Source organism: Erythranthe guttata, chromosome 12 (genome assembly GCF_056151865.1).
Source record: "Erythranthe guttata isolate IM_541 chromosome 12, IM_541, whole genome shotgun sequence".
NCBI lineage: Eukaryota > Viridiplantae > Streptophyta > Magnoliopsida > Lamiales > Phrymaceae > Erythranthe > Erythranthe guttata.
In genome coordinates, this window is record NC_142544.1 from 18,173,533 (window position 1) to 18,198,840 (window position 25,308).

At 34.7% G+C, this 25,308-nt stretch overlaps 4 protein-coding genes across 5 annotated transcripts; 1 reads left to right on the forward strand and 3 right to left on the reverse strand.

Annotated features, from left to right (window-relative positions):
* Positions 1-6,252: 6,252 nt before the first annotated feature.
* On the forward strand, positions 6,253-8,130 carry PAO5 (polyamine oxidase 5). Its single transcript, XM_012992747.2, has one exon. It carries the CDS (start codon positions 6,414-6,416, stop codon positions 7,965-7,967), a length of 1,554 nt encoding a protein of 517 aa, XP_012848201.2. The 5' UTR covers positions 6,253-6,413; the 3' UTR covers positions 7,968-8,130.
* Positions 8,131-11,693: 3,563 nt separating this feature from the next.
* LOC105968087 (WD-40 repeat-containing protein MSI4) lies at positions 11,694-17,999 on the reverse strand. Its single transcript, XM_012992701.2, has 15 exons — positions 17,615-17,999; positions 17,190-17,253; positions 16,357-16,443; positions 16,212-16,274; positions 15,796-15,861; positions 15,621-15,695; positions 14,932-15,007; positions 14,638-14,815; positions 14,328-14,409; positions 13,553-13,626; positions 13,335-13,446; positions 13,176-13,250; positions 12,924-12,991; positions 12,209-12,308; positions 11,694-12,103 (listed from the first exon to the last, which is right to left on the reverse strand). The coding sequence occupies exons 1-15, from the start codon at positions 17,854-17,856 to the stop codon at positions 11,999-12,001; spliced, it is 1,467 nt and encodes a 488-aa protein (XP_012848155.1). The 5' UTR covers positions 17,857-17,999; the 3' UTR covers positions 11,694-11,998.
* A 1,746-nt stretch (positions 18,000-19,745) lies between these two features.
* Positions 19,746-21,650, reverse strand: LOC105968163 (uncharacterized). Its single transcript, XM_012992785.2, has 4 exons — positions 21,515-21,650; positions 21,282-21,388; positions 20,091-20,169; positions 19,746-20,004 (listed from the first exon to the last, which is right to left on the reverse strand). The coding sequence occupies exons 1-4, from the start codon at positions 21,515-21,517 to the stop codon at positions 19,957-19,959; spliced, it is 237 nt and encodes a 78-aa protein (XP_012848239.1). The 5' UTR covers positions 21,518-21,650; the 3' UTR covers positions 19,746-19,956.
* A 533-nt stretch (positions 21,651-22,183) lies between these two features.
* Positions 22,184-24,310, reverse strand: LOC105968140 (Galactose oxidase/kelch repeat superfamily protein). Of its 2 annotated transcripts, XM_088826656.1 has the most exons (3): positions 24,059-24,269; positions 22,600-23,809; positions 22,184-22,524 (listed from the first exon to the last, which is right to left on the reverse strand). In XM_088826656.1, the coding sequence occupies exons 2-3, from the start codon at positions 23,677-23,679 to the stop codon at positions 22,369-22,371; spliced, it is 1,236 nt and encodes a 411-aa protein (XP_088682782.1). In that variant the 5' UTR covers positions 23,680-23,809; positions 24,059-24,269; the 3' UTR covers positions 22,184-22,368. The 2 variants fall into 2 exon arrangements, with proteins under 2 accessions (XP_088682782.1, XP_012848215.1); XM_012992761.2 differs by having other exon boundaries at positions 22,184-23,809; positions 24,059-24,310.
* Between the last annotated feature and the right edge of the window lie 998 nt (positions 24,311-25,308).

Consider the following 25,308-nt stretch of genomic DNA (forward strand, 5'->3'; position numbering starts at 1 on the left):
AGTTGTTTTTTCTATGATATACAGTTAAACCTCTATAAATTAATACAGTTGGGACCATCAAAATTCCATTAATTTAGCGAAATATTAACTTATCGATAAATTAATAATTATTATTTTATACATTAATTTATAATTTATTAATTTATGAAATTATTATTATTATTATTTTCAATAAATATATATTTTTTTAATTTTTTTACGTGTATATTATTCATTTACCATTATTTCAATGCACTATAGAGCCCGTTTCACGAACAAAAGCTCTTTAAAGCAGCAATGTTATAGAACAATATATGTAGAGCTATGACAAGACTATGTCGAAAGTTCTAACCATGTTAAGCAAAGTTAGGGACGAGATTGATGGTAATGTGAACTTCAAAAAGAAACAAACGACAATTAAATTATATTGCATTAAGAATTCATAGATGTATAAAATATGTACTGTACCATGTAATTTAAGAATTATTTTTATGCATTATTAATTTATATATTATATGGGCCTTCTTAAAATTTTCGAATGTGTATTATCTTATAAATTTAGCGAATTATTATGTTTAACACGTTGTCCCCGAGTCGGGACCGGGAAAATTTATTATTTAAGCGAAGTTATTAATTTATCGGGTATTAATTTATCGAGGTTCTACTGTATGTGTTTTTATTTCACAAAATTAAATTATTTTTGTTAAATTAAAAAACTTTTTTCTAATACCCATTTTTATTTAATACATCCATATCTTACACACACGCACACACACACATATATATTATATATATACACACACATATGTACATTTAAAAAAAAAAAATCGGAATTCAAGGCCTCGATTTTAAGTCTTGCCCAGGGCCTCCAATCACCCAGGACCGGCCCTGTAAACGAAACATATAATAGAGTTCTTCGAGAAACTCCTTAGGTCTTGTTTGGTTGGTAAAATGAGTTATTGTTGGATTTTGGTTTCAAATTGAATTAATCGAGAATTCAGCCAATTAACCCGGTCTTCACTTGAGGCGGCCCAACACAATCGGCCCAAAGAGTACAAAGTCACTTGAGAGCCATTTATGATCATTTGAACTTGACTGTTGACTTTCAACTCTGTCTCATTCCCAACACTAATGTTTGATCTCGTTCTCTCTCTATCTCCACTCGCCTTATCACTGCATTGAATTCTCCTTGGCATCTTTTAGCAGCGACACATCCGTTTGACTAAGACGATGGTTGTACTCTTAATGCTCTCTATTTTCGAGACGATCTCACTTTTCCATCTATATAATAAACCATTCAGATAGAGGTGGTAAGACACGTACAAATTTGAATAACCTTTTGAGTTCTAGATTTCAGTCCCGTGTGAGCGTTAGATCCATTTTTTCGTGTGAGGTTCCGTGAAAGGTGCTTTGTGTACTCGGTTGTCGGTGCCACCGCCTGTGGATATCCGGACGAGAAAGCAACAATACAAAACTAAGTTTTTTTCTAATAGAAGAAAAACTAGGTGTAGTGGGCTTGGCCCATTTTACTTGCATATGGGCCTAATACGGGCCTTAACAATAATGATACTATTCAATTGGCTACTGAACCAGCCCAAAAATATTTTGATTTTTTAGTACAAAATAATATATCAATTTAGTTTCGCAATCAACAGATTTTAATCCAAATTTGACATAGTTGATGGAATTTTGTCATTATCAAAACTAAGATGGACTTTTTCGTAATTTGAATGTACTTCCTTGGGTGGCAGTAATTTGCCTATTTATAATTACTTTTTTGAAACAACAATTATCCCAAGGATAATAAAAAGCGGAATTACCGGATAATTGGTCAATCATTTTTACCAGTAAACCTGGAATTAACTGTTTAGAATTTACCGCCAAGGTAAAACCGAAAGGAAACATTTTGTGGCTCAAGAACTACAATTATTGAATCATGTGCCAAATCAACACTTTATTCCACCAAAATTTCATTAACATGATTATTTATATATTTTATTTTTTATGACGAAATAGTCAAATGCATTATAGCTTCGGTCACAATGCTAATTAATTAATCATTTAATTTTTTTTAATTAAATTTAGTACGACTTACTTGTGCAATAAATGCTATTAATTTAAGAATTTAAAATATAAATGTGTCCTAATTTATAAAAAACAGAAAAACCTCTCACCAAAACTTCAATAGAAATAAATTACTAACAATTAAACTATTTGAAAGCGAGTAATTAATTGCACTCTACGATGTTGTATCACTCACCTCGAGGTAAACTGAACGGAGATTGGATGGAAACACAAGAGTAGATCTTTGCACGTGGGTAGATGGTCCGATCAAGTAGAACACGAACACCTGAGTCAAAACCTGCACATGAACTAAGCTCAAATACACATTTTCTTACTCGATCCGCCTGACAAGGCATATCACTCTACAAGAGAAAACAAAAGTTCAATTTTCCACACAATCAAAGATGGGATTATTCCAAACAAAATTAAATGTGCATAAAATCATTCAAAATAGTGTATGCTTTTTCATAATCAAACAAGAAAGGGGGGAAAAATATAAAGAAATGATGGAGACTAGGGTGAAAATATAGTGATGAAAAGTGTGCAACAATAGTTAAGGAGGATAAAACGACAAAGTATTGATAGTTAATTAGATCACATCCTTTCAACCAATCCCATCATTTTCATTTCTATTGCTCTCAATCAATGTCTACTTACAGACACACACACACACACACACACACACACACTCTCCCTAGTTTACACATTCTTTTAATGTCTCTATACATTAATTACGTCCACTAAAGGAAAATGTGACAAAACCTCTCTCTCTCAATCTCTCCCTCTCTAAATCTTTTTTCTTCATGTTTATATTTGTATGTGTTTGTATATATTTATAGATTTAATGTGGATTATTAAATTTAAATGAAAAGATACAGTACGTGGGTTTTTTTTTCCACCAACAAGACCATCTTCTACGAGCAATTTTACGAGTTTTATAATTGTATGTGTGTGTGTGTGAGAAGTTTTATTTATAGGGTGAAGCAATATTTGGAACTCAAGAATGAATTTGACTTCTTTTGTGATTAAGGCATTGATAATGATGCATCAAACTTAGTCATATATCTAATGCTAATTAATGATGCATTTGGTAGATCCAAAACCTAATTTAAATGATATTTTTCTATGCAATGCTATCATTAATTAATTGGACAACTAGTGATATTATATGTATATCAAGCTATGTATCTATCTATCTATCTATTATTCACTTTCTTTCCCATCTAAATTAAATTGTCCATCAATGAATTATTGCCTTTCAATGGCTTTGTCCATAATATATATATTTGGTCAATTTTATTTGTGGGTGTATTGGCAATAATGATAACATTAAGGATAATAAAAAAAATAAGAAAATAAAGAAGAAAGTGTTCTTCAACTCCTTAAGAAAGTTGGAAGCTAAAAAGATAAAGGATCTTGATAAGTGATAACTAATCTCTTTAGACTCACCTTTGAAGCATTTTACATTTCAAGACTTTATTCCTTTTTTTTTTTTAAATCAATTTTTAATTAATCCTCGAGGCTTACATATCTTCACTCTTTTCTATGAAGATTTCTTTTAATGAACTAGCAGCCAATTATATAACTGCATTGAGTAAATTTACACTCTCATATAGTAGTTTGTAGAATCATACGAGAGACGTCAACCACACTAAGTTGTTGACAAGAGAATTCAAATTTGAATCAATTGGCACAAGTGTACTTACTCCAACCGTTAGACCATTCTTGCGGATCAGTTCTATGAAGATTTAGATACATAAAGGTTACATGTAGCTTTGATTAATGTAATTAATTAAATGATTGATTGATTAACAGTAATTTATTAATTAATTGATTGATTAATTAATTAATTAATTAATGTATGTACGTAGCTTTGGTATTTTAGTTGCAACTACTAGTGTAGAGTTAATGGTCATTAGAATTTAATACATGATTAATGAGTAGCATGCCCTTTCGTGTAGTTTTAATTAAATTATTTTGTTGCATTAATTCCAACTCCCAACCAAAACTTGTACGTAGATATTGGGGGCTTAGTGAGTGATTATCTGATTTACTGTTTAAATTCAACCGTTGTAAATAATCAGACGTAGCATCCAACTCTCCCATAGATATTTGATTTGAACTCGCATATTTATAGGTTCATAAATTGGAGGATTTCTCATATAGAATGGACCAATTGAACCTTTTTAGCAAAGCCCGACTAGTCACATCATATTTTAACTGTGCTCCCTAAATTATATTCATATTATTATTTGATCTATATTATTATTTACTGAACGAACAATTTTTTCTTAATTTAATATATTTTGCATATTTACGCGTCGAATTGGATAAAAATAAAAAAATATTAATTTCTCATATGAGGATATTTTAAACAATAAGTAAATTGTCCAAAATAATTCATAATTTCAAAACACTAATTCATTCTATTGCAAGTGTTGAGTCTGGTGGGCCGTCGTTTAGTTTGATAATTTGCATGTGAGGTTGTTGACAGGCACTATCAATCTATTTTTTCATTCTTGTTCTTCACCATTTCATTTTATTTCCTTTTTTTTTTTTAATTTTTTTTTTAAATCGTAATTATTTTCAAAAAAAATTGTTGTTTAAGAAACCCTAATGTGAAAAACCTCGTATATACCTCATTTATAATAATTCACCTAGCACAATATAATAATAGCAAAGCTCACAACCCATGTCAAATCTATTAATTGTATTCCTATTTCTTGCTTTTGTGACACGGGATTTCCCCTCGTAGACTCTTTCGATTTTGGTGCTTAATATATTTTCTTTATTTATCAAAAAAAAAAGCTCAACCCATGTCAAATCTACTCTCCCACTCATATGTTACACATTTGTTACAAGAAATTTGGAAATAAAGTAACTCATTATAACATTATTGTACCACCTTCTGAAATTTACATCACTCATTTTCTTAGTGTCTGTTAAATGCTACGTCTGGTGAATTTCAATCCTAGATCTGAATTAATAAACATACATTAAACACACATACATCGGTGTCTGCGTTTGTATAATAACTATGTACAAATATGCGGTTGAAATTCACACAATATAAATAATTAACATCTAATTACCCTACATACACACATACATACATGGCATATACGCCAGGCTACATGTGATAAATACCCGCACGGATCTTAGAAGTAAGATTTCAAGGCACAAAATATGTCTTTAAAGATTGTCCCCAATTTTGTGGTACTACTCTATATATATATATTTCACACACACACACACACACACAATTATATATACATACATACTAGTGGCAAGTGGTAGAGTTGCAATAAAGTCGAGCCATGTCTTTATTACCTCATAATGATAAATAATAACAATAATAAGGGCAAATTACGGCCACCCCTAAAGTATGACTAAATTACGAAAATCCCTTCTTGTTTGGGTAATTACAGTTACACAATTTTTTAAAATATTTTTACATAAAATTTATGTAATCGGTTATTTACCGAACCAAATCGTATATTTAGTTAGGTAACCAGTATGAAATGCTGGCGTACCGAAAATTTAGGTTCGATTTTACCGAATTAACATCTTAAAATTTATCTCTGGAGGGGCCCTTTCGTAAGATAATACATAAATGAGGGGTGGCTGTAATTACCCAAGCAGGATGAGAGTTTTTGTAATTTGACCATAACTCAGGGGTGACCGTATTGCCCTAATAATAATAATAATAATAATAATAATCTTATATATAAAAGAAAGAAACGCTGGACAACCCTAAAAAACCCTAATGGTATTTCTGTAATTATTTATTTTTAATATTTTTTCTCTACTAATTTCTAACTATAATTTTTAACAATTATCAAAATTAAAACTAACCCGTGAAGAATCCTACCTTATTGCTACTTATGTAATTATTTATTTTTAATATTTTTTCTGTACTAATTTTTTAACTATAATTTTCAACAATTATTGATCTCTTAATTTTCATCAATATATCTCAAATCTTAAGAGATAAAGCTAGAAATTCAATATGAATAATACTATATTATTAAATTTTATTATATTAGTGTACTATATTTTCTTATTATGTATTAAATTGATTATTTTTTTCACTATTTAAATAATATCACGTGCATCGCACAGACGGGAAAAATGCTAATAATAATAATAAAAAAAAAAAAAAAAAAAGTGAATTAATTAAAGATCCCCCTTGTAGGCAAACACTAGTTATTACCATATATAATATCATCATCTTCTCCCACAAACAAAAACTCATCCACACCTCACACTAAATTCTTCCTTCACTATCAACTCTCTCCACTTTTTTTCCCACACTCAGAAAAACTATTTAATTTAATTCAATTCAAATTAATTAATTACTAGGTTGATTAATGGTGACCAAAAAGCCCAGAATCGTCATTGTCGGTGCCGGAATGGCCGGAATCACAGCTGCCAACAAGCTCTACTCATCAGATTCCGCTCAGCTTTTCGATGTCTCCGTCGTCGAGGGCGGGGCCAGGATTGGCGGCCGGATTAGCTCGTCGGAGTTCTGCGGCGACCGGATTGAGCAGGGCGCCACCTGGATCCACGGAATCGAAGGTAGCCCTGTTCACGAAATCGCTCGGCAGATTAATTCGCTCCACTCTGAGCAGCCGTGGGAGTGCATGGACGGGATTTCTGAAGCTCCGGTCACCATGGCTGAAGGTGGCCACGTGCTCAAACCCTCGTTCGTCGACCCCATTTCCTCCCTTTTCAAGAATCTTATGGATTTCGTCCAGGGCAGCCCCGTTGATATCGCCGACGGCGTTGTCGGCGCCGAAATCGCGGATAATTGCGCCGGAAATCTGAGTGTCGGTTCTTTTCTCCGGCGAGGTCTCGAGGCCTATTGGGCCGGCGGCGGCGAAAAGGGTTTGGAAGGGGTGGGGAATTGGAGCAGGAAATCCCTCCAAGAAGCGATTTTTGCGATGCACGAGAGCATACAGAGGACCTTCACTTCGGCGGACGATTTGTGCAGCCTGGACTACAATGCCGAGAGGGATTACGTCATGTTTCCGGGGGATGAGATCACCATTGCCAAAGGCTACTCCACCGTCGTCGAGCACCTGGCCTCTGTCCTCCCGGCGGACATGATTCAATTAGGCCGGGAGGTCGACAGAATCGAGTGGCGAAACGGTAAATCATCGGAAATCGACAGTGGTACGGCGCCGGTGAAGCTGCATTTCGTCGACGGTTCGACGATGTCGGCGGATCACGTGATCGTCACGGTATCCCTCGGAGTTCTCAAACGAGGGATCAGCCAAGATTCGAGCTTGTTCGACCCCCCGCTTCCCGATCGCAAGAACGAAGCGATCTCGAAACTCGGGTACGGCGTGGTGAACAAGGTTTTCTTGCAGCTCAGCCCGCCGGAAAATCAAGAACCGACCAACTTCCCGTTCTTGCAAATGGTGTTCCACCCGCCGGATTCGGAGTCGAAAAACCCCAACCTTCCTCAATGGATAAGAAGGACATCTTTCTTATCCCCAATTTACACCAATTCAAGAATTGTCCTGTCGTGGTTTACGGGGCAAGAGGCGCTCGAAATCGAATCTTTATCCGACGAAGAGATCTCGATCGGGTTCGAAAAAACCATCTCGAACTTGTTGTTCGAGACGGAGGGAATCAAGTTCGACAAGGTTTTAAGGACAAAATGGGGCACTAATCCTCTGTTCTTGGGTTCATACAGCTACGTTGCAGTTGGATCGAGTATAGACGATATCGATACATTGGCCGAGCCGCTGCCGGAAAACAAGAATCTTGATTCGCCGCCACCGTTGCCGCCGCTGCAAATTCTGTTTGCCGGAGAAGCTACACACAGAACGCATTACTCAACCACACATGGAGCTTACTTCAGTGGGCTTAGAGAAGCTAATAGGCTTCTTAAACACTATAGTTGTATTGGTATATGAATAATTTAATTTGTTTGTTTGTTTGATTTTGCAATATTATTATTATTAATTAATTATTAATTAGTAGAAACTTTTAGTCATGTTTTCTTGTTTTTAATTTCTTGGCCTTTGAGAAACATATGCTTATTATTGATTTTTGGAAGAAAAAAAATATCTTTGTTAAGGTTATTTGTCTATTTTTTTCATTTTAGTGGAAGTATGAGGACGAAAAGGAAATAAATGTTGGAGAGAGGGGGCATATTGAAAGGGAGAGATATGATGACGTGGACATATTTCATATGTGATGAATTCAAATTAAAAGAAGCTTCATTTTCTAATTCTATTTGTGGATTTATTTCTGCAAATGTGTTGATTTTGATGCTTGAGAGAGAGCAAATAAAGCTAGGTTTGAGATCAAAGTCTTTCACTATCTTACCTAATTAGATGTAAGGATGCTAGTTTTGATTTTGATCAATATGTTTAGGTTTTGATTTTTATCTAATTTAAGTTGATTTGGTCAAAATTTACAAAATTTATCGTTACAGTTCAAACCCGAGTTTCCCTTCTCGTTTGAGTCAATCGATGAACCAATAAACCCAGTCAAAGTAGTTGCTTAAATTAGTTAATGTTTTCTTTCAAATAAGCAGAACAGAGTGTGACAACCTATCTCTATAGATCAAGAACCAATGAGTACATAAAAAGTTGCATGCAATAGTTCTCAATCGATTTATATCAGTTGAGTCATCAAGTTAACTAATTTCACCCATCTGACCTGAAGCTGACTCAACTAATTTAAATCATTTACCGCAAAGGCGTTGCCCACGTAGTATCGAAGATAGTTAGTTAATAGTACATGCCAAATGTAAGCCATTTATAAGATCAATTTAAAAAAGAACAAAATTATAAAAATTAGTTGACAACACAACTAGTAACATTGTGACAATATATTTCAAAATTGCACCTATATTATATATGTTCTTTTATGAAACTTGTGCAAATAAATAAAGAAGCTTTAAAATGGAATTTTGATTTTAGGTATGGAGTGATGAAGGTTTGTTTCTTTTTTGGGTCGGTCCATGGACAGGATCCGGGAAACCCGGCTGCCTACTTGCTTTCATTTATCTTTTCATAATTCCAGATTCATTTTCATATTGCCATTACATATTTCATCTACATGGACCATTTTGACCTTCTTTATTTAATTAATTTTTGTGTGGTACGTCTTTGTCGTGTCAAATCCATGTTCACTAGTCCCCACTGTTTCTCCAGCAATATATGTTACACTTCACAGCACACACATGTATGTATACATATATATATATATATATATTGGTAATTTATAATTGTGAAAATTTACAAAAATATGTAATAACAGTTAAAAAAAGTCTGGAGACAGTTGGTGAAATGGTGGAACCGTTTGGAGTGGGACCACCACAAGAGCCATGCACCATAACTGTAGCGTATAATTTCCCTGCAAAATAGAAATGAGCCAAAATTGGGGGCATTGGGATTCACTTAATTGCTTCCTTCCAAAATGTGTCCTTAACTAAGAGACAGTAATCAGCAGATATACACACACACACACACACACAGAGAGAGAGAGAGAGAGAGAGAGAGAGAGAGAGAGAGAGAGAGAGAGAGAGAGAGAGAGAGAGATGCTTTTTGGGCAGTGCATCAAAAAAACCCTTCTTAGGTTTAGACACCCCAAATTGATAGGTCCTCTTTCATCAACCAACCAACTTGTTTGCTTCCCTTTTTCTCAATATTTTTTTCCGGGGCATTTTCGTCTCGATGCATGTACACTGATGAGAGACGAAACTGCCCCTTATGTCAATAGGCACACACGACTGAATTCAGTCGATCGAATGTGTGTCTATTGACATTCGAATAATGAAATAAGATTGATCAAGAAATTATTGGCAAGGAGATGTAATCGAACGATGCATGCATGTACGCTTTCGTGCTCCACCAACTTAAGCTGCGCTACTGGTTTTGCTTTTTAGGTAGTAGAGTGTATCTAGAACAAGATTTTTGTTTGGGTTGATGTATGTTTTGTAGGGCATCATCTATCTCTTGGGTGGCATTGAATGGTCAAAATCAATTGAGCTGTTCAACAAGACTCTATTATTGTAATAGAAAAATTGCTTGCTAGGGTTTACCCCCACCCTAAATTTCTTTTTGAAATAAAATATAATAATAAATAAATAATAGGAATAGCCCAATTGATGCCTCATGTGGGTTTCAAACTTTCAATAACTCTTTGATGATTGCACATCAATTAAACCTATCTCTCAATCACCTTTTGTTTGATTGGAGCACTATATATATTCCAATCATATTTACTAAATTTAATCTCTTCTCATCATCATTTATTTTTCATTTTTCATTATTTAGTAAGTATCTGTTTAGTAAGTATCTGTTAAATCAGTTCATAGTCGATGTGTTACGCCACTAATAAGAGTACAATATATATATATATATATATATATATATATATATATATATATATATATATATATATATATATATATATATATATATATATATATACACACACGCGTAATTATGTGTAAAGAATTCAGTCTAACCAAAGATTTTGAACTCAAAACGACACCAATTCTTTCTAACTCTACCAACTAGATCATCTATTGCCGCGTTTATCTTTTTCTATACTTTATCATAACATTAGCGTAGGGACTAATCATTATTATAAATAAACTTATTAGGTAAAGTTTGATAATGGGATGTGGAATTTCATTAACAATTACCCTAAATAGAAACATCTACTTAGTTAATAATCATAATCTAGACTCAAAATTGGCCAATTAACATAAAAGCTTTGATTGACCTTTGTAATTATTGATATATTGACAACCAATCCTTCTTTGAAGTAGCCATTGGTTCATAGACACGTATACATTGTGTTGCTCAAAGTATAGATGCTAATGTTGCCCCAGATACGAAAGCATTGTTAAGAATAGATCTCTCGTTATCAATAATAATTATTAAAAAGAAAATAAAAAAAAAATCAAATCATATATAAAACAAAATTAAGAAAAATAAAAAAGAAAATCTGGAAAACCTAATTATGAGTGGCAACACCGTAAATGTAAGGGGGGCGAAGATCAATTTGTTTAAGTTTTATCCACTTCAAATTTCGAAACGTGTCTCTTCAACTTAATTGCATGGGTCCAAAATACAGTAGTATTTTTTTTTTTTTTTATTATAACCTATTTTACCTTTGTTTATGTTTATTTAATATTATTTAATAATTAAAATAATATTTTCGACATCTTTCATGATATGACTTTACACGACAAATAACTTAAAACAAATAAAAATGGCCCATGTTTGTGATTTGCAAATCTAAGATTGGCTTCATCGTAATCATATAATATATTTGCCCCACTTTTTATTTTTTATATAAAATAACAATAGAATAAAAAAATAAATATAAATAAAAAATAAAAAAGGGAAGCTTTATTCTTACCATATACAACAGTGACATCTGCATTTCAGACCAATTGCTTTGAGGGTTTTAAGATAACATTAAAATATGTTATCACATTGGCATCAGACCTTACTTTAGAAAGATTTGATGTAAATATAGAAATAAAGAAAGCCCTAAAGCTTCAACATTCAGGCCCCAGTAACAGATTCTAACTGCTTTTCACCACTAACACTACTACCGATACCAGGGGTACAATCGTATTTCTACATTTCAACTGAACCAAACGAAACCGAGACTAACGCAATCGAAACAAATCCATTTTTACGCCTGCCGAATGCAACAATATTAAGGCTTTTACGAATTGTTAGACCCCGTCAACATAAAATGTTCGGTAAGTACTAGGTAGCTGAATCAAATCGGATCTAGATTTTCGGACATCAAAAGTTTAGTTTGATGTTAGCTGAACCAAGCAACAATTAGCGTCGAATAAAATCCTACCTCGTCATCTTAAAAGAAAAAACAATTCTTACGAAACAACACTACGCTTGACTGCATTAAATAAAGAGAGACACGAGATTTCCTTCAAACCACGATTTTTCTGTCAAGAAGTCGTCTTGGAGCATTCAATCACATGGTCTTTGAATTTTTGAAGCTCAACCAGAACTTCATCCTTTGGCCTGTATAACAGATCGGTCATACGCCACAGCTGCGAAAACATAACAGAGAATCCACGTCATTTGTCCGATAATAACAATAATAATAAACCCAAGGTGAAAATTACTATAATAAGAGAAGATGTAATAATTAATACCTGCAAAGTACCACCGCCATTCCACAAGTCTCCATCATCTGACACACTAACAATTGTCCATGGATCATAAGCATTCCAGTGGAAGTCTACAACCTTATCCCTGTAACCAAAAACGACCAAAAAAATCTTAAGCAACGGTTCATAAACAGTTCCAAAATGCTTAGCTGTTAGACTATCGAAAGAGAAATGAAAAATAGAGAACATAAAATACGGTGGAGTTTAAGTTCTAAAAGATTTACATGTTCACATTTTTTTCCCGACATGATATAAGAAGAATAAATAATTGACGGGAAGGTCTAGAGTCATTTTCATTAAACCCATACAACAATGATCAATGATTATTAGTCTACGAATAAAGATTGGAAGGTGGGAAAAGGATGCCAACAGCATATTATGTTGGTCTCATGTTTTTGTAAGAGAATTTATTACATTTTCACGCTTCTATTCATTTTATTCATTATTATTATTATGGCATAATCCTCCAAGTTTCAAATATTACAAAACAATAATGAAGTTTTGTTGCTATTTCTAGTGACCTACTCGACTTCTAGACCTAAATGATGGCCCAAGACAAAAGATGTAATAAGACGACAAGGACGTGCCCCTACATGATTATGCAATGGTAGTCATGCTTCACCGATACGAAATCAAATAAAAATGATAACATTATAGGCCCAGTTGTAATAATGTTAAGAGGATAGAAGGAAGCATCTACCTGTGGCCAGCATGTTGGAAAAACAACCCGGCTGGACCCTTGGACTCCGTTTCTTCCATTTGACCAATCTGTAACAAAATAAATAGCATGTAAATCAATCAACGGAAATAAAGTTAATAAGCATTTATATCAATTATGATAAGCAGGAAGTTATCTCACTATCAATACTTAAATGGCGCATATAATAATATATTTCCAGAGCACAAATCACACAAATCATTAAAAAGAAAAAAAGGCAGGTGCTTCCCCAACCTTTTCGTAGTCCCAGATATTCAACAAACCATCCTCCGCAGAGCTCCCAAAGACAGATGTTTTGTCAGGTGACCACTGGAAATTTTCAGATATTTAGTTAGCATACATAATAATGAAAACATACTAGATAAAACACAACCAGGTAGGTTAGTGCAGTACCTGGACACAGAGAACAGCAGCACTATGACCTTCAAATTTATGAACGGGCGATCCAATTCCAGCAGAGTTTAGATTGCGGCGATCAAACATGCAAACTGTATGGTCCGCAGATCTGAAATGAGATTGTAGAAATCAGAATTATTGATGCGCTCAAAAGTTGCAAAAGAACGGAATAATGAACTTTTAGCAATAACAATTGAGTCAGAATCTGGACATACCCAGTCAAAATAAAATTGTCATCATGAGAGTTCCAATCCACACAATGAAGATCAGCATTGTGCGCCTTCTCGACCTAATAATTCAAATGAAATTCCGGATGAAGGAAAGCAACTAAATCATATGTAGGAATTGCTTTACATGAAAACAAACAAAGATCACAAACATGCAACAAATAAGATGCACAAAACAGAGAGAGTATTAATAAGAACACAAGCTCCTACAATTTCCATACCCCTTGGTATTCATGATAAAAAAAACAAAAAAAAAGGATCTCAACTACCCAAAAAAATCCAGGAATAAGTTATATGATCTATCGTGTGTTGTACCGTTTAAACCTGGAAAAAGACTACATTTATCACGTTCCTACTTCACTAGTAACCAGTGGAAACCCACAATGCCGGTAGAGTAACAAAGAATTGCAGTATCTTAACAATACATTATATAAATGGTTAATATAGAAAACACGAAAAGTTAAAATATGCAAACAACACACAATGCAGACAAACATGCTCAAAGAAATCATAACCCAGCAATCTATTCGGAGCAGACAAACAATAAAGTTAAGAGAATCCAGATAGTGATATGAAGTTATCCAGAAGACAGATTTACGATGGACTGATTTAATCTTTTATTGTTGAGAATGTGATCATAGTCTAATTCCAGGCTTCAGCAACCTAAATCCCAATTCGGCATGTTCAATAACTATCAGTTCCGATACACAAAGAAAAAGCACACATATCCAACAATTCATAAAAGGTAAATCCAAGTTCCAACCTTTACAACTGGACTGCTCCCAGTTCTTGCATCCCACAATATCAAACAAGAATCGTCTCCAACGCTACAGAATTGCTGTGAACTGCACAGTGATATAATACCATGTCAAATTAGCAAAGATAAATCATAAAGGGATTAAAATTACTGCATGCTAAGGAATAGAAAAGGCAGTATGCAACAAACATGGAGTACAAAAGAATTTAAAATAAAACAATACAAACCAGATTAACAAATAATACAAAGAAATGGTAAAAGGCAATAGCTAACTTCAAGGCATGACTTCACTAAGCAGATAATGAGCATAAGTTACCTTGACGGGCAAAATTGCACATCCTCAACAGTATCATCGTGTCCTTGAAAAACCCCGCGCGGACCAACAGTAGAATTATCAGCGGCTTTAATAATTGAACCAGCAGATTGGGTTGCTTCTGTGGCCAGCGTTGAAACATGATCCTGAATGCTCCACAACACCACAGATTTATCCTTCCCTGTAAGAACACTCACTATCATATGCTTTTACGAGAAAAAAAATCCAACAGTTACAAGAGAGAGAGAGAAAGAGAGAGAGAGAGTCTTGATGAAACACGTTAAAAAAAATTCAAACCTCCAGAAAGCACAAACGGTTCAGCTGGGCACATTGCAAGAGCGAATTCTGCATTTTCTTGGTGTCCAGATAAAACCTGGTAAAGATAAAATTATTTTCTATCATCTTCACGACTTAACCAAATAAAATGCCACAAGCACTATACATTTAAATGTGAACACCATAATCAAGTTGAATACAAAAGAACTCTTGAACATGGTAAAACTTGATTATCAAGAAACTATCTGCCAAGTCGAGCCAATGTGAGACAAACCCAAATATCTTTACATTTCTATTTCTTCTAGCAGGCATTTTTTTACAGTTAGATCTTGCATCTAGCTTTGAGCTACAACTATAAGTGGCATCAGTCTCCTACAAGGCTACTAATCAAAGAAACCTTCAACAGACAGACTAGCAATTTCATTCCTTGTGTAATGATTTATGTCATTGTTTAAGTTTAGAAATTAATATAATATTATAAGTTGCACTATATGCAGGTTTCCACAATACACAACTTAGCAAGGACTCTAATTCTTAACAGCTCCCAGGAAACCAACTCTCAAAGAGTCTCAAACTCGGGGTGAATTTTCGACAACAAAGAAACAAACAACAATTGGAGAAGCAGCAATATTCACAGAACAATAAATGAAATTTACAAAAAGAGGAAAACATAATCAACTAAGATGAAATCAAATACAACAAAAACGTACCAGATCTGGACGAGAATCTGCAGATCCGAGTAGAGCCTGTCGGTTAGGTTGCGCCTCAACATCCCAAATAAGAACCTAATATGACAACAGTAAAATAAAAGTCAAAACAAATATTTCAAATTAAAATAAATCATCCAGATTAACAGGTAAGATAAACCCTGAACCAGTCACTTACTTCAGGACAGTCAGTGTGCGTTGCCACTATGTTTTTATTTTGAGGCAGTTCTCTGATTCTGTTTACCTACACAATTATCAAGAAATGGGAGGGTGTGATGGTGTCAGACAAAGAATACCAATAACATTAGTAACATGATGATAACCGCAATATAAGTTACAAAAATAAATTATTCATAGAAGCATAATAAGGTTTCATCCTGATGGTCTTATACCAAATGATAAACATAATGAACTTGAACATCAGATATCTAATTAGAAATCCTAATCACTATTTTTTACACCTCAATTCCTCAAAATATGCAACCAAACAAAATAAGAGACGGAAAAGGAACTATTACTATAGGAGAAAAAGGTAAGTAGTGTGCACACGTGTCAATTAAAATTTATAGGTATACAAATCTGTGTAGCTCATACCTCTCCTGGATGTAAGATAGTCTTGTACTTCTTGACATATGGCGAGCGTGCATCTTCATTGAACTAAAATATGAATTAAATGAAATCACATAACATAAAATTGATTGGCTCTCAGAAATTCATAAATGATACTAGAGAAATATACATTGGCTATATGATTTTCTGCAGCAACTCGCGGCTTGACAACCTCACAATTTGCTATGATTAGAGTGTTCGGCTGGGTGTGGTCAGTCTGGTAAGAAAATAGAGTCGTGAATTAGCTCCAGCATCAATTAAAAGGTAAAAAGGAACACCGAGAAAAATTTGAAAGGATACGGCAGTTATACTTGCATAGCCGGGCCAAATATCGAAAATTAAAAACATAACTACTGCAAGGATGAGTCGGGGCCAGGGGATAGACAACTGCAACAATGCAGTGCAATGATATTTTTTTGCTTTCAATACACATCAAGTAACGAAATACATTACTCCAATGAAAAAGAAAAAGGAGTATGACTTCTCAATTCAAGGTTAACAAAGAGAAAAGCTATATTCTTACAGGAAAAAGCAGTAAACGTGTGAGAAATAGATCAAATGACAACAAGTATAAGAGATAATAACCCTTAGCTATCCTTTTATAATGGTTAATATGAAATATTTTGTCAGCTGCATGTAGTAACAGAAATAGCCCCAAAAGATAAAAGAGTAAAATTGTCAACTCAAACATTAAGAGAAACGAAGATCTGTTAAATATCAGCCTCGTAAGCAAAAACGAAGAATATACGCATTTTAGTGCATACAACCCAATAATGAAACATGTTAGGTATGGATGATGTGTGTTACACAAAAGTAAACCCAAACTGAATCAACTAGTCCATGTCAATGTAATTAGAACAAAACACTATATGACGTTTAACTCATGCTACAAACATACTAAGCTATTGTTACCAAATACCGAGCACCAGTAAATAAAATCGTGCAGAAATAGAGCAATTGTACCTGTTCAGAAAGGTATAGACGCTGCTTGTTCTTGTAAGTCCCACTCTCAAGAACTGGACCCCAACTGCAACCATGAAACACAGCCGTGTCAATTATAACAGGATTAGGGAATGTTTTCCGATAAATCCACACCACCAAAAAACACCAACACTCACTAATCCGTACTCATATTGTTCACAGTTCAGTTCAAAGAAGGTCCAGTACAATGATTTAAAACTGCACTAATAGTACAACCAGTGACAATAATATAATTGATTTTTTTTAGTGAACTCTTTTCGTTTAACCTGAAGTAAAACAGTTCGAAAATGCATAACAAGCATGTTTAAGAAGTTTTCTTCTGTAAAATAAAGTGTCCAGGGTTTCGAACAAAAACCCTAATAAAACCCTGACCAAAAAAAAAGAGGGAAAAATGTAGGGAGTTGTACCGGCAAGAGAGGGAAGGCCAAACTAGGTTATGAGAGGCGAGCCAGTCGTATAGGACGGGCACCAGCAGTTTCCAATGCGCGTAGCTCTCGTCGGCGGCGGTGTTCTTCTTGTCGCCGCCAGGACCTTTCATTCTCGACGGCGCTCCTCCGCCGGACTCTCTCTCCTTGTCAGCTTTCGCCTTGGTCGATCCTTTCGGCCTCCCGCGCTTCCTCGGTTCGCTCGGCGGTGGTGTGGCTTCCATTTTTTTTTTTTTTTTTTTTTTTTTCTGAAGTTCCTTTTTCTGAGTTGGTGTGGATTTAAATTAGCAGGAAGAACTGTATAGTAACTAGCAAGTGTGAGTGTGTGACACGGGAGCAAAGGTCTGTTTGGCAGCAGATTTTAGATCTGAAATGCTAATTGTAGCGGGACTTTTACTGAAATTGGCTTATTTGCAGCGGTAGCCTCATTTGTCAATTTTCTAACTTTTTAAAAAAACCGAAACGCTCTCAACTAAAAAAAATCGAAAACTTAGAATTTGAAGCTCGTTCGACAAATTTAAAAACGAACAACGACTTCTTCAATGGCTGACTCGAATAACTTTTATATGGTAAAAAGAAAGAAAAAAAGAATAAAAAAAAAATAAAAAGTTGATACAATCGTGCTATACAGCACGAATAGTATCAAAAATGTGGAAAATATTGGAGTTACCCGTGCTGTACAGCACGGGAACTTGCATATCAATTTTCATTTTTTTTTTTTTTTTTTTATTATTAATTTTTATATTCCTTTATTGTATTATTAATTTTTATAATTTGGTAGGGTGATGATGGTGATTTTGACGAAATATTTGATGATGAATGTACAAACGAGTACAATAATCCGAATATGTGTTATCATGTTCCTCAAATAATTAGAAAATTCGATATTTAGAAAAAAAATATAAAAAAAAAATAAAAAAATATTAAAAAAACTTGAATCTCCCGTGTTGTAGAACACGGGAACTTGAATAATCTTCAAGTTCCCGTGTTCTGCAGAACGGGAACCTCATGTTTTTTGAGTTCTCCGTTCTGTAGAACACGGGAACATGAGATTATTCAAGTTCCCGTGTTCTACAACACGGGAGCTTCATATCTAAATATTTTTTATTTTTTTTCCGAAAATAAAAATTCAAAAAACAGTTTGAAGGTCCCGTTTTCTGGAGCACGAAAAATTGAATCTCCCGTTTTCTGAAGCACGGAAACTCGAAGAAAATTCAAGTTCCCGTGCTCTGCAGAACGGAGGATTCAAGCCGTTTGAATCTCCCGTTCTGCAGAGCACGGAAACTTGAATTTTCTTCGAGTTTTCGTGCTCCAGAAAACGGGAGATTCAAATTTTTTTACGAAATTCGAATTTCTAGAGAGTGTTTGGAATAGGAGAGAGAAATTGAAAAAAAAAAAAAATTAAATGAAAAAGGTACCGCTGCAAATAAGCCAATTTCAGTAAAAGTCCCGCTGCAAATAGTAACACCCATTTTAGATTACTACTTAAGAAAGAATCTTTACGCTTATCACTATTGACATTTATATATGACTTTATTTATTTATTTATTTATTTACTTCTTCCTTTTTATTTAACCCTGATTTTAATGTTTATTCATTTTTTAGTAGCTATTTCTCTATTTAATTGTCGTCCTCTTAAAACTTCATTTACATGTAAACCTCTATAAATTAATATAATCGGTACTCATAAAATTCTATTAATTTTACGAAATATTAAATTATCCAAGTAATGATTTAGTATATTTTTACTAAATTGAGACCGAAATTAATTATTATTCAAACAAAATTATTAATTTATCGAGGTTCCTTCCTATACTATGCAAATGTTTTGAACTGGACTTTGCCATTGCGAATTTCGGAGATTCCAAAAATTTTACAATTACATTATTTTGGAAATTGTTGAAACACGACTTTTTTTCTTAATAACAGATTTGAAACACTAGTTTAATCGAATTAGAACATATTTTGTCGTAAAACTAGTTTCAGAGGATCAAGTGAGTTTTCCACTTTTAATTTACACGCAATCAAACACATACACGACGATGCGTCTACAAAGAGCATTACGGGTAGGATTCGGTATAAATCAACCACATCAATGATTAGGCTAAAACCCTTGTTACCAAAAAGTTCGATCGCATTCCAGTCTGCGCAAATAAGTGTATGCAACTATAACATTGAGTTGGAACGTTTCAGCGTACATTTAACGACATAAATTCATTTCAAATTTTCCTAACATCAGAACGAGTATCTCTCATTAATATTTTCAAAGTCCACATCAACAACATTTGCGGCGACGAAGTTGTTTCCTATTCGATGTTAAGAACTCAAACATAGATGCCAGAAGAAAGCAGCAAGAATAGAGATCCAAAACCCTGCCAAGGGACATAAGAGTCATTTGTTACCATCAATCAAAAAAGATAACTAGCGGCAAATGTACGATATAGATTTGTCGACGTACCAAGAAGACAGATGCAACAGCACCGGTTATCAGTTCCTTTGCAAGACTGCGGTTTTTCTTAGAGGAAGTAGCTTCATAGCTGCATATAATCAATGCACAGATAAGCACAGGCCAACATTGTTAGTGTGTGTGTGTGTGTGTGTGTGTGTGTGTGTGAGAGAGAGAGAGAGAGAGAGAGAGAGAGAGAGAGAGAGAGAGAGAGAGAGAGAGAGAGAGAGAGAGAGAGAGAGTTTCTACAAAATGAACTATGACAGCACAATCGCAGGGTGAGGTGGGTCAATCAGTCAATCAGAGTCAACACGGAACATACACAGAAGACCGTACTCGTTTTCTTGGTAACAAGTAAAACAAACTGACGATGAGTAATAACAGTTTGAGCAAATAGCTCGACTACACAAGCAAATAACTGCTTATTGGGATATAATGTTTTTTTCCCTTAAATCATAACCTTCTCTTATCGTATGCAATGTTCTTTCCTTTATCAGCATACCATTAATAAAAGAACGAGAGGAAAGGCATTACGAAACATAATGAAGTCAAAACTCAAAAGTATTTGAAACATCAAGTTGTAGTCTAAATTTGAAGAGTGACGGCGAAGATGAACTCAAGTGGTTTTTAACACCCAAACAAACTACGTGTGCTAGAACAAATAGAAATTTGAAACATAAATTCTAAAACCATACACTCGACTCTACCAAATGAACTGAAAGGTAAACCGCTCGATCACAATCCGTTCAATGTCATATAATTCTTTTTACCCACTTTTATTATAGGTCGAGTCTTATCTTGTTCTCTATATAACTAAACTGAAGTGCGGAATCGAGTCGTTATACCCCACTCTTCTAATCCTCTTTAAAAACCTCGTACACACAAAGATTCCAAACACAACAATGGTTTTCTATTGAACCCTAAACCAATTAGGGAAAAATTGAAAGAAGAGAAAAATCAAGTCTTTATTAAAAAACCCAGAACCAAATTCCCATATGATTAGAAGCTGGACACAATTTGTAATGATTTCCCTGTTGCGATCAATCCCAGGTAAATGAAATCTCACACGAGAAGAGAAAATCGTGCAATTGACAACATCATAAAATAGTTTAATGCATAAAAATCAGATCCAATTTCGATAATCAGGGTTACGGACAACAACAACTGAAAACAAATCAAAATTCAGGTAATGGATCAACATACATGAAGAAAGAGGCGGTGATAACGAGGCCGATGACGAGCATGAAAACCGCGAGGGTCGGGTACCACACATCTGGAACTGGGCTTGAGATCGGTTTCGCAGATTGAGCCTTTACCAAAACAAAAAAAAATCAAAAAATCAAAATCGAAAATGAAGATGAAATTAGAAGGATTTCACAATTAAATCAAATCAACCAAATGGTGAATAAATCGAAAGGGAGAGGACAAAAAAATACCATTTTCTGGAGGGTTTATGAGAGTAGTAGATCTTCAGCTCCACTCTGTTTACTCTGTTTTCTGTTCTTTTAGGTTTTCAACCATTTTATTCAAGGCAAAAATACACACTACTCTTGAAATTTGAAAACGTTTCTTGGAATAACGTTTTTAAAGCTGGGATTATACTAATTGTCGCAAAACACTTTTTATATTGGGTAAATTACAACCACCCCTGAGTGTGGTCAAATTACGAAAACACCCCTCCTATTTGGGTAAATACATCACCCTTCAACTATGAATCTTCTTACACGTCCACCCTTGCGTTCTCAAATTTAGTGGAATCTTCTAGATTATATGGAATGTTCTCAATTTTGTACCCGTTTTATCCCTTTCGAGCTCCACATTTTGAAGCAAGATGATCATAAGATGTATTTTTTGTCAGATTGTGGTACATCAGAAACTGCATTTTGGACAAATCGAGTATTATAAACTTCTAAAAGATTACGTTGAATTTGACACAATAAGGGTGGATGTGTAAGAAGATTCATAGTTGAGGGGTAGTTGTAATTAACCAAACATGAGGAATTTTTTCGTAATTTAAGCATATATCATAGGTGGTTGTAATTTACCCTTTTTTAGTTAATTTTAATTTTTTTTTTTACATGGTTGAAAAATCAACATCAGAAAAGTTTGTACAAACTTTAGCTTCATATATTAAATGATCCAAAAGCAGAACAAGTTAACACTAAAATCCCATAATCACTTTCAACCATGAATTATGCAGATAAACGTCATAATAAACGTCATATAATCAACAATAACAAGACTCTGCTGTAGTATGAAAATATATATAAGAATCAAGCCCTAGTTCACATCAATAAATCACAGAATCAAATCTTGGCTCGTAGAAGCAGACTTGACTGTTATACGATTGAAGCGCGCACCCCGCGATCCAAGACCACACCTTCTTATCCACGTCGTATAGAAGCCCTTTCCCTTGGTTCCAAGACGTGAAACATATCAAATTATCCTGCGCAAAGCACTCGAATCTCTCAGCAGACAGCCTCAAAAGAGCTCGGAAATACCTAGGTGGCATTCTACTAACCTCGGACCAAACAAATTTCGTCTGATCGAGCTCCCAAATCCTCATGCTCTGCAGAGTACTATAAAGCCCAATTCTCCCAACTAAAAATAGCCGTTTTTGAGTTCCGGCCACTAAATACCCGTCCAATAAAGATCTAGGGAATTTCGCGGGTATGTGCTCCCACTGCCCTGTATCTAGTCTATACATCATCAAACCGAGCGGTGAAAGTGTCTCCATGTACAGCCTCGAGTCGCAAAACGCCATCTTCGACGAGCAGAGGTTGACAGCTGGCATGGTTTGGTGGAGCGACCATTTGTCTGTTTTCGATTCGTACACTTCCGTGGGCAATGATCTGTCGCCGTAAATGTCGGAAGTGGCTATAACTTTGAAAGATTTCTCTTTTCGATCTGCCACCATAATCAGCTGCCTCTGCTGATTGTAGTGCAAGCTCGGTAGAGTCCTCCATGTTTGTAATAATGGGTTGCAAACTAATGTCTTGAATGTTAATCCGTCCAGCCCTGAAAAACAGACGAGCCCACCTGAAGAACCGACCAACCAGAAAGCCCACGGGGGTAGAAACGTAAATGGGATCCGAAACCACTGTTTTAATGGCAAGCTGAAAACGGAGCATTGTGGTGTTTGCGAATTTTTCCAGTAGGTTAGTAGACAAGGGCCATGCGATCGGGCCTGTGAGTGGAATTTCAAGAAGCTGTTATCCTGTAAAATTGAGTTCCATCTTTTGCAAATGGAGCGGAGCTTAAATATGGTGAATGGAGGAATTCTAGCTAGGATTTCGGTTAATAAATCTTCTGGAAGATTGGCCCATATGTTATCCTCCATTTGAATTTCGGGGTGAACGGACTTGCAGAAAGTGGCTAGGGTTTCTTCATCTAGCCCACGCGGTTTTGTCTTGATTCTTGAAGGGCTTGTGTTTCGTGATCCCATTCGACTAAGAGGGCTCGTGTTTCTACTTCCACTGCCGCCGAAACTCGCCTGGCGGTGAAAAGATTCCTCCTCGGAGAACGAACTGCTTCTTACCAATCTGCATGTTGATGATGGTGTTCTAGAACCAGATTCAGAAGCTTCCCCAATCTCAATCATTGCTCAAAATTGCTCGCTCATGAACCCTAGTTAGTTCCCCAAACAGCTTTAAACTGTTGAATTTTGGGAAATTAGTAATTCCAAATTACTCATTTCAGATTACTGACTGAACAACCAAAATTCCAAACACCTGTAAATTAGAAATCCAGACAAATTGAACAAGTAAGCAATCGGATGAAGAAGACCTAATTACATAAACAAATGTAAAAAAAAATCCCCAAAAACCAAATGCTCAGATGAAACGATTCGTCAACCAGATCCAAGTTCAATACTACATACAGTAAAATACAAAATCATTTCAGCAGAAACATTGCACCATTGATGCAAAACCTACAGAAGAAGCAAAAAAAAAATTAAAAAATAAAGAGCGATGGGTTACCTTCAAACGGTGGTTGAATGAAATCGATTGTTAGTATTTCTTCTGGTAATGAATGCACAATCACGAAAAAAGGGTCTTCTTTCTTCGTTAATTGGGGTTTCGAAAAACTCAAATCTATACATACATGGCTGCCTCTCACTCTTTGACTTGTTTTGTACGTATATATTTCTTTTCCACTCTGCGTACGCAGCTGGATATTATCTCTATTCTTCTTCTCTGTGATTTTAGGGGTATATCCGGAATATTTTATTTATTTTCTACAAATTATTTAATCTAGGGTAAATTACAAACACCCCCCTGAGGTATGGTCAAATTACAAAAACCCCCCTCTTGTTTGGATAATTACATCTACCCCCCTCAACTATGATTTTTTCTTACACCTCCACCCTTATGGTGCCAAATTCAACATAATCATCTAGATTCCGCGAAATGTGCTCTAGTTTGTACTCGTTTTGTGTGAAAATACAGTTTCCGATGCACCACAAACTGATATATACAAGTTAAAAATCACATATTATGATCATCTTGCTTTATAATGTAGAGTTTGAATGGGATAAAATGGGTACAAAAGTGATAATATTCCATATAATCTCGAAGATTCCACTAAATTTGAGGAGTTGAGGGGGTGGTTGTAATTATCCAAACAAGAGGGGTGTTTTTGTAATTTGACCATACCTCAGGGGGTGTTTGTAATTTACCCTTTAATCTATTAATAGATGCTTTCTCAAGGGAAAAACAAAATATGTAAATAATAATTATTCACATAAAAAAAAAATTATACATAATTTTTTGGACCTACTTGTAGAAAATAAAAATGAAATATACATTTTCATTATTGCACAAGTGTTCACTTACTAAATGACAATAGATTTGATTCTATAAGCAAAAGAAGTCCAAAAGTTGTTGGCCTTTGGCATATTTTAAAAAAACCCGACGAACTCGACTAAAAAGTGTTCATGAAGAAAATTCAAAATCGGGTCGAATGACACTGTGCTCTCTCATTCCAACGACTATATATGTATATAATAATAGGGTATATTACGACGACTCATCTGAAGTAGGTCAAATTACGATTTTTTTTACACGCCGATCCTTATAGTGTCAAATTCAACAAAATCTTATACATTTCGTTGAATGTTCGTACACGTTTTGTGCAATATGCAATTTCTGATGCACTACAATCTGATATTTATAAGCTAAGAGACACATCTTATGATCATCTTGTTTCAAAATGTGGAGTTCGAATAATG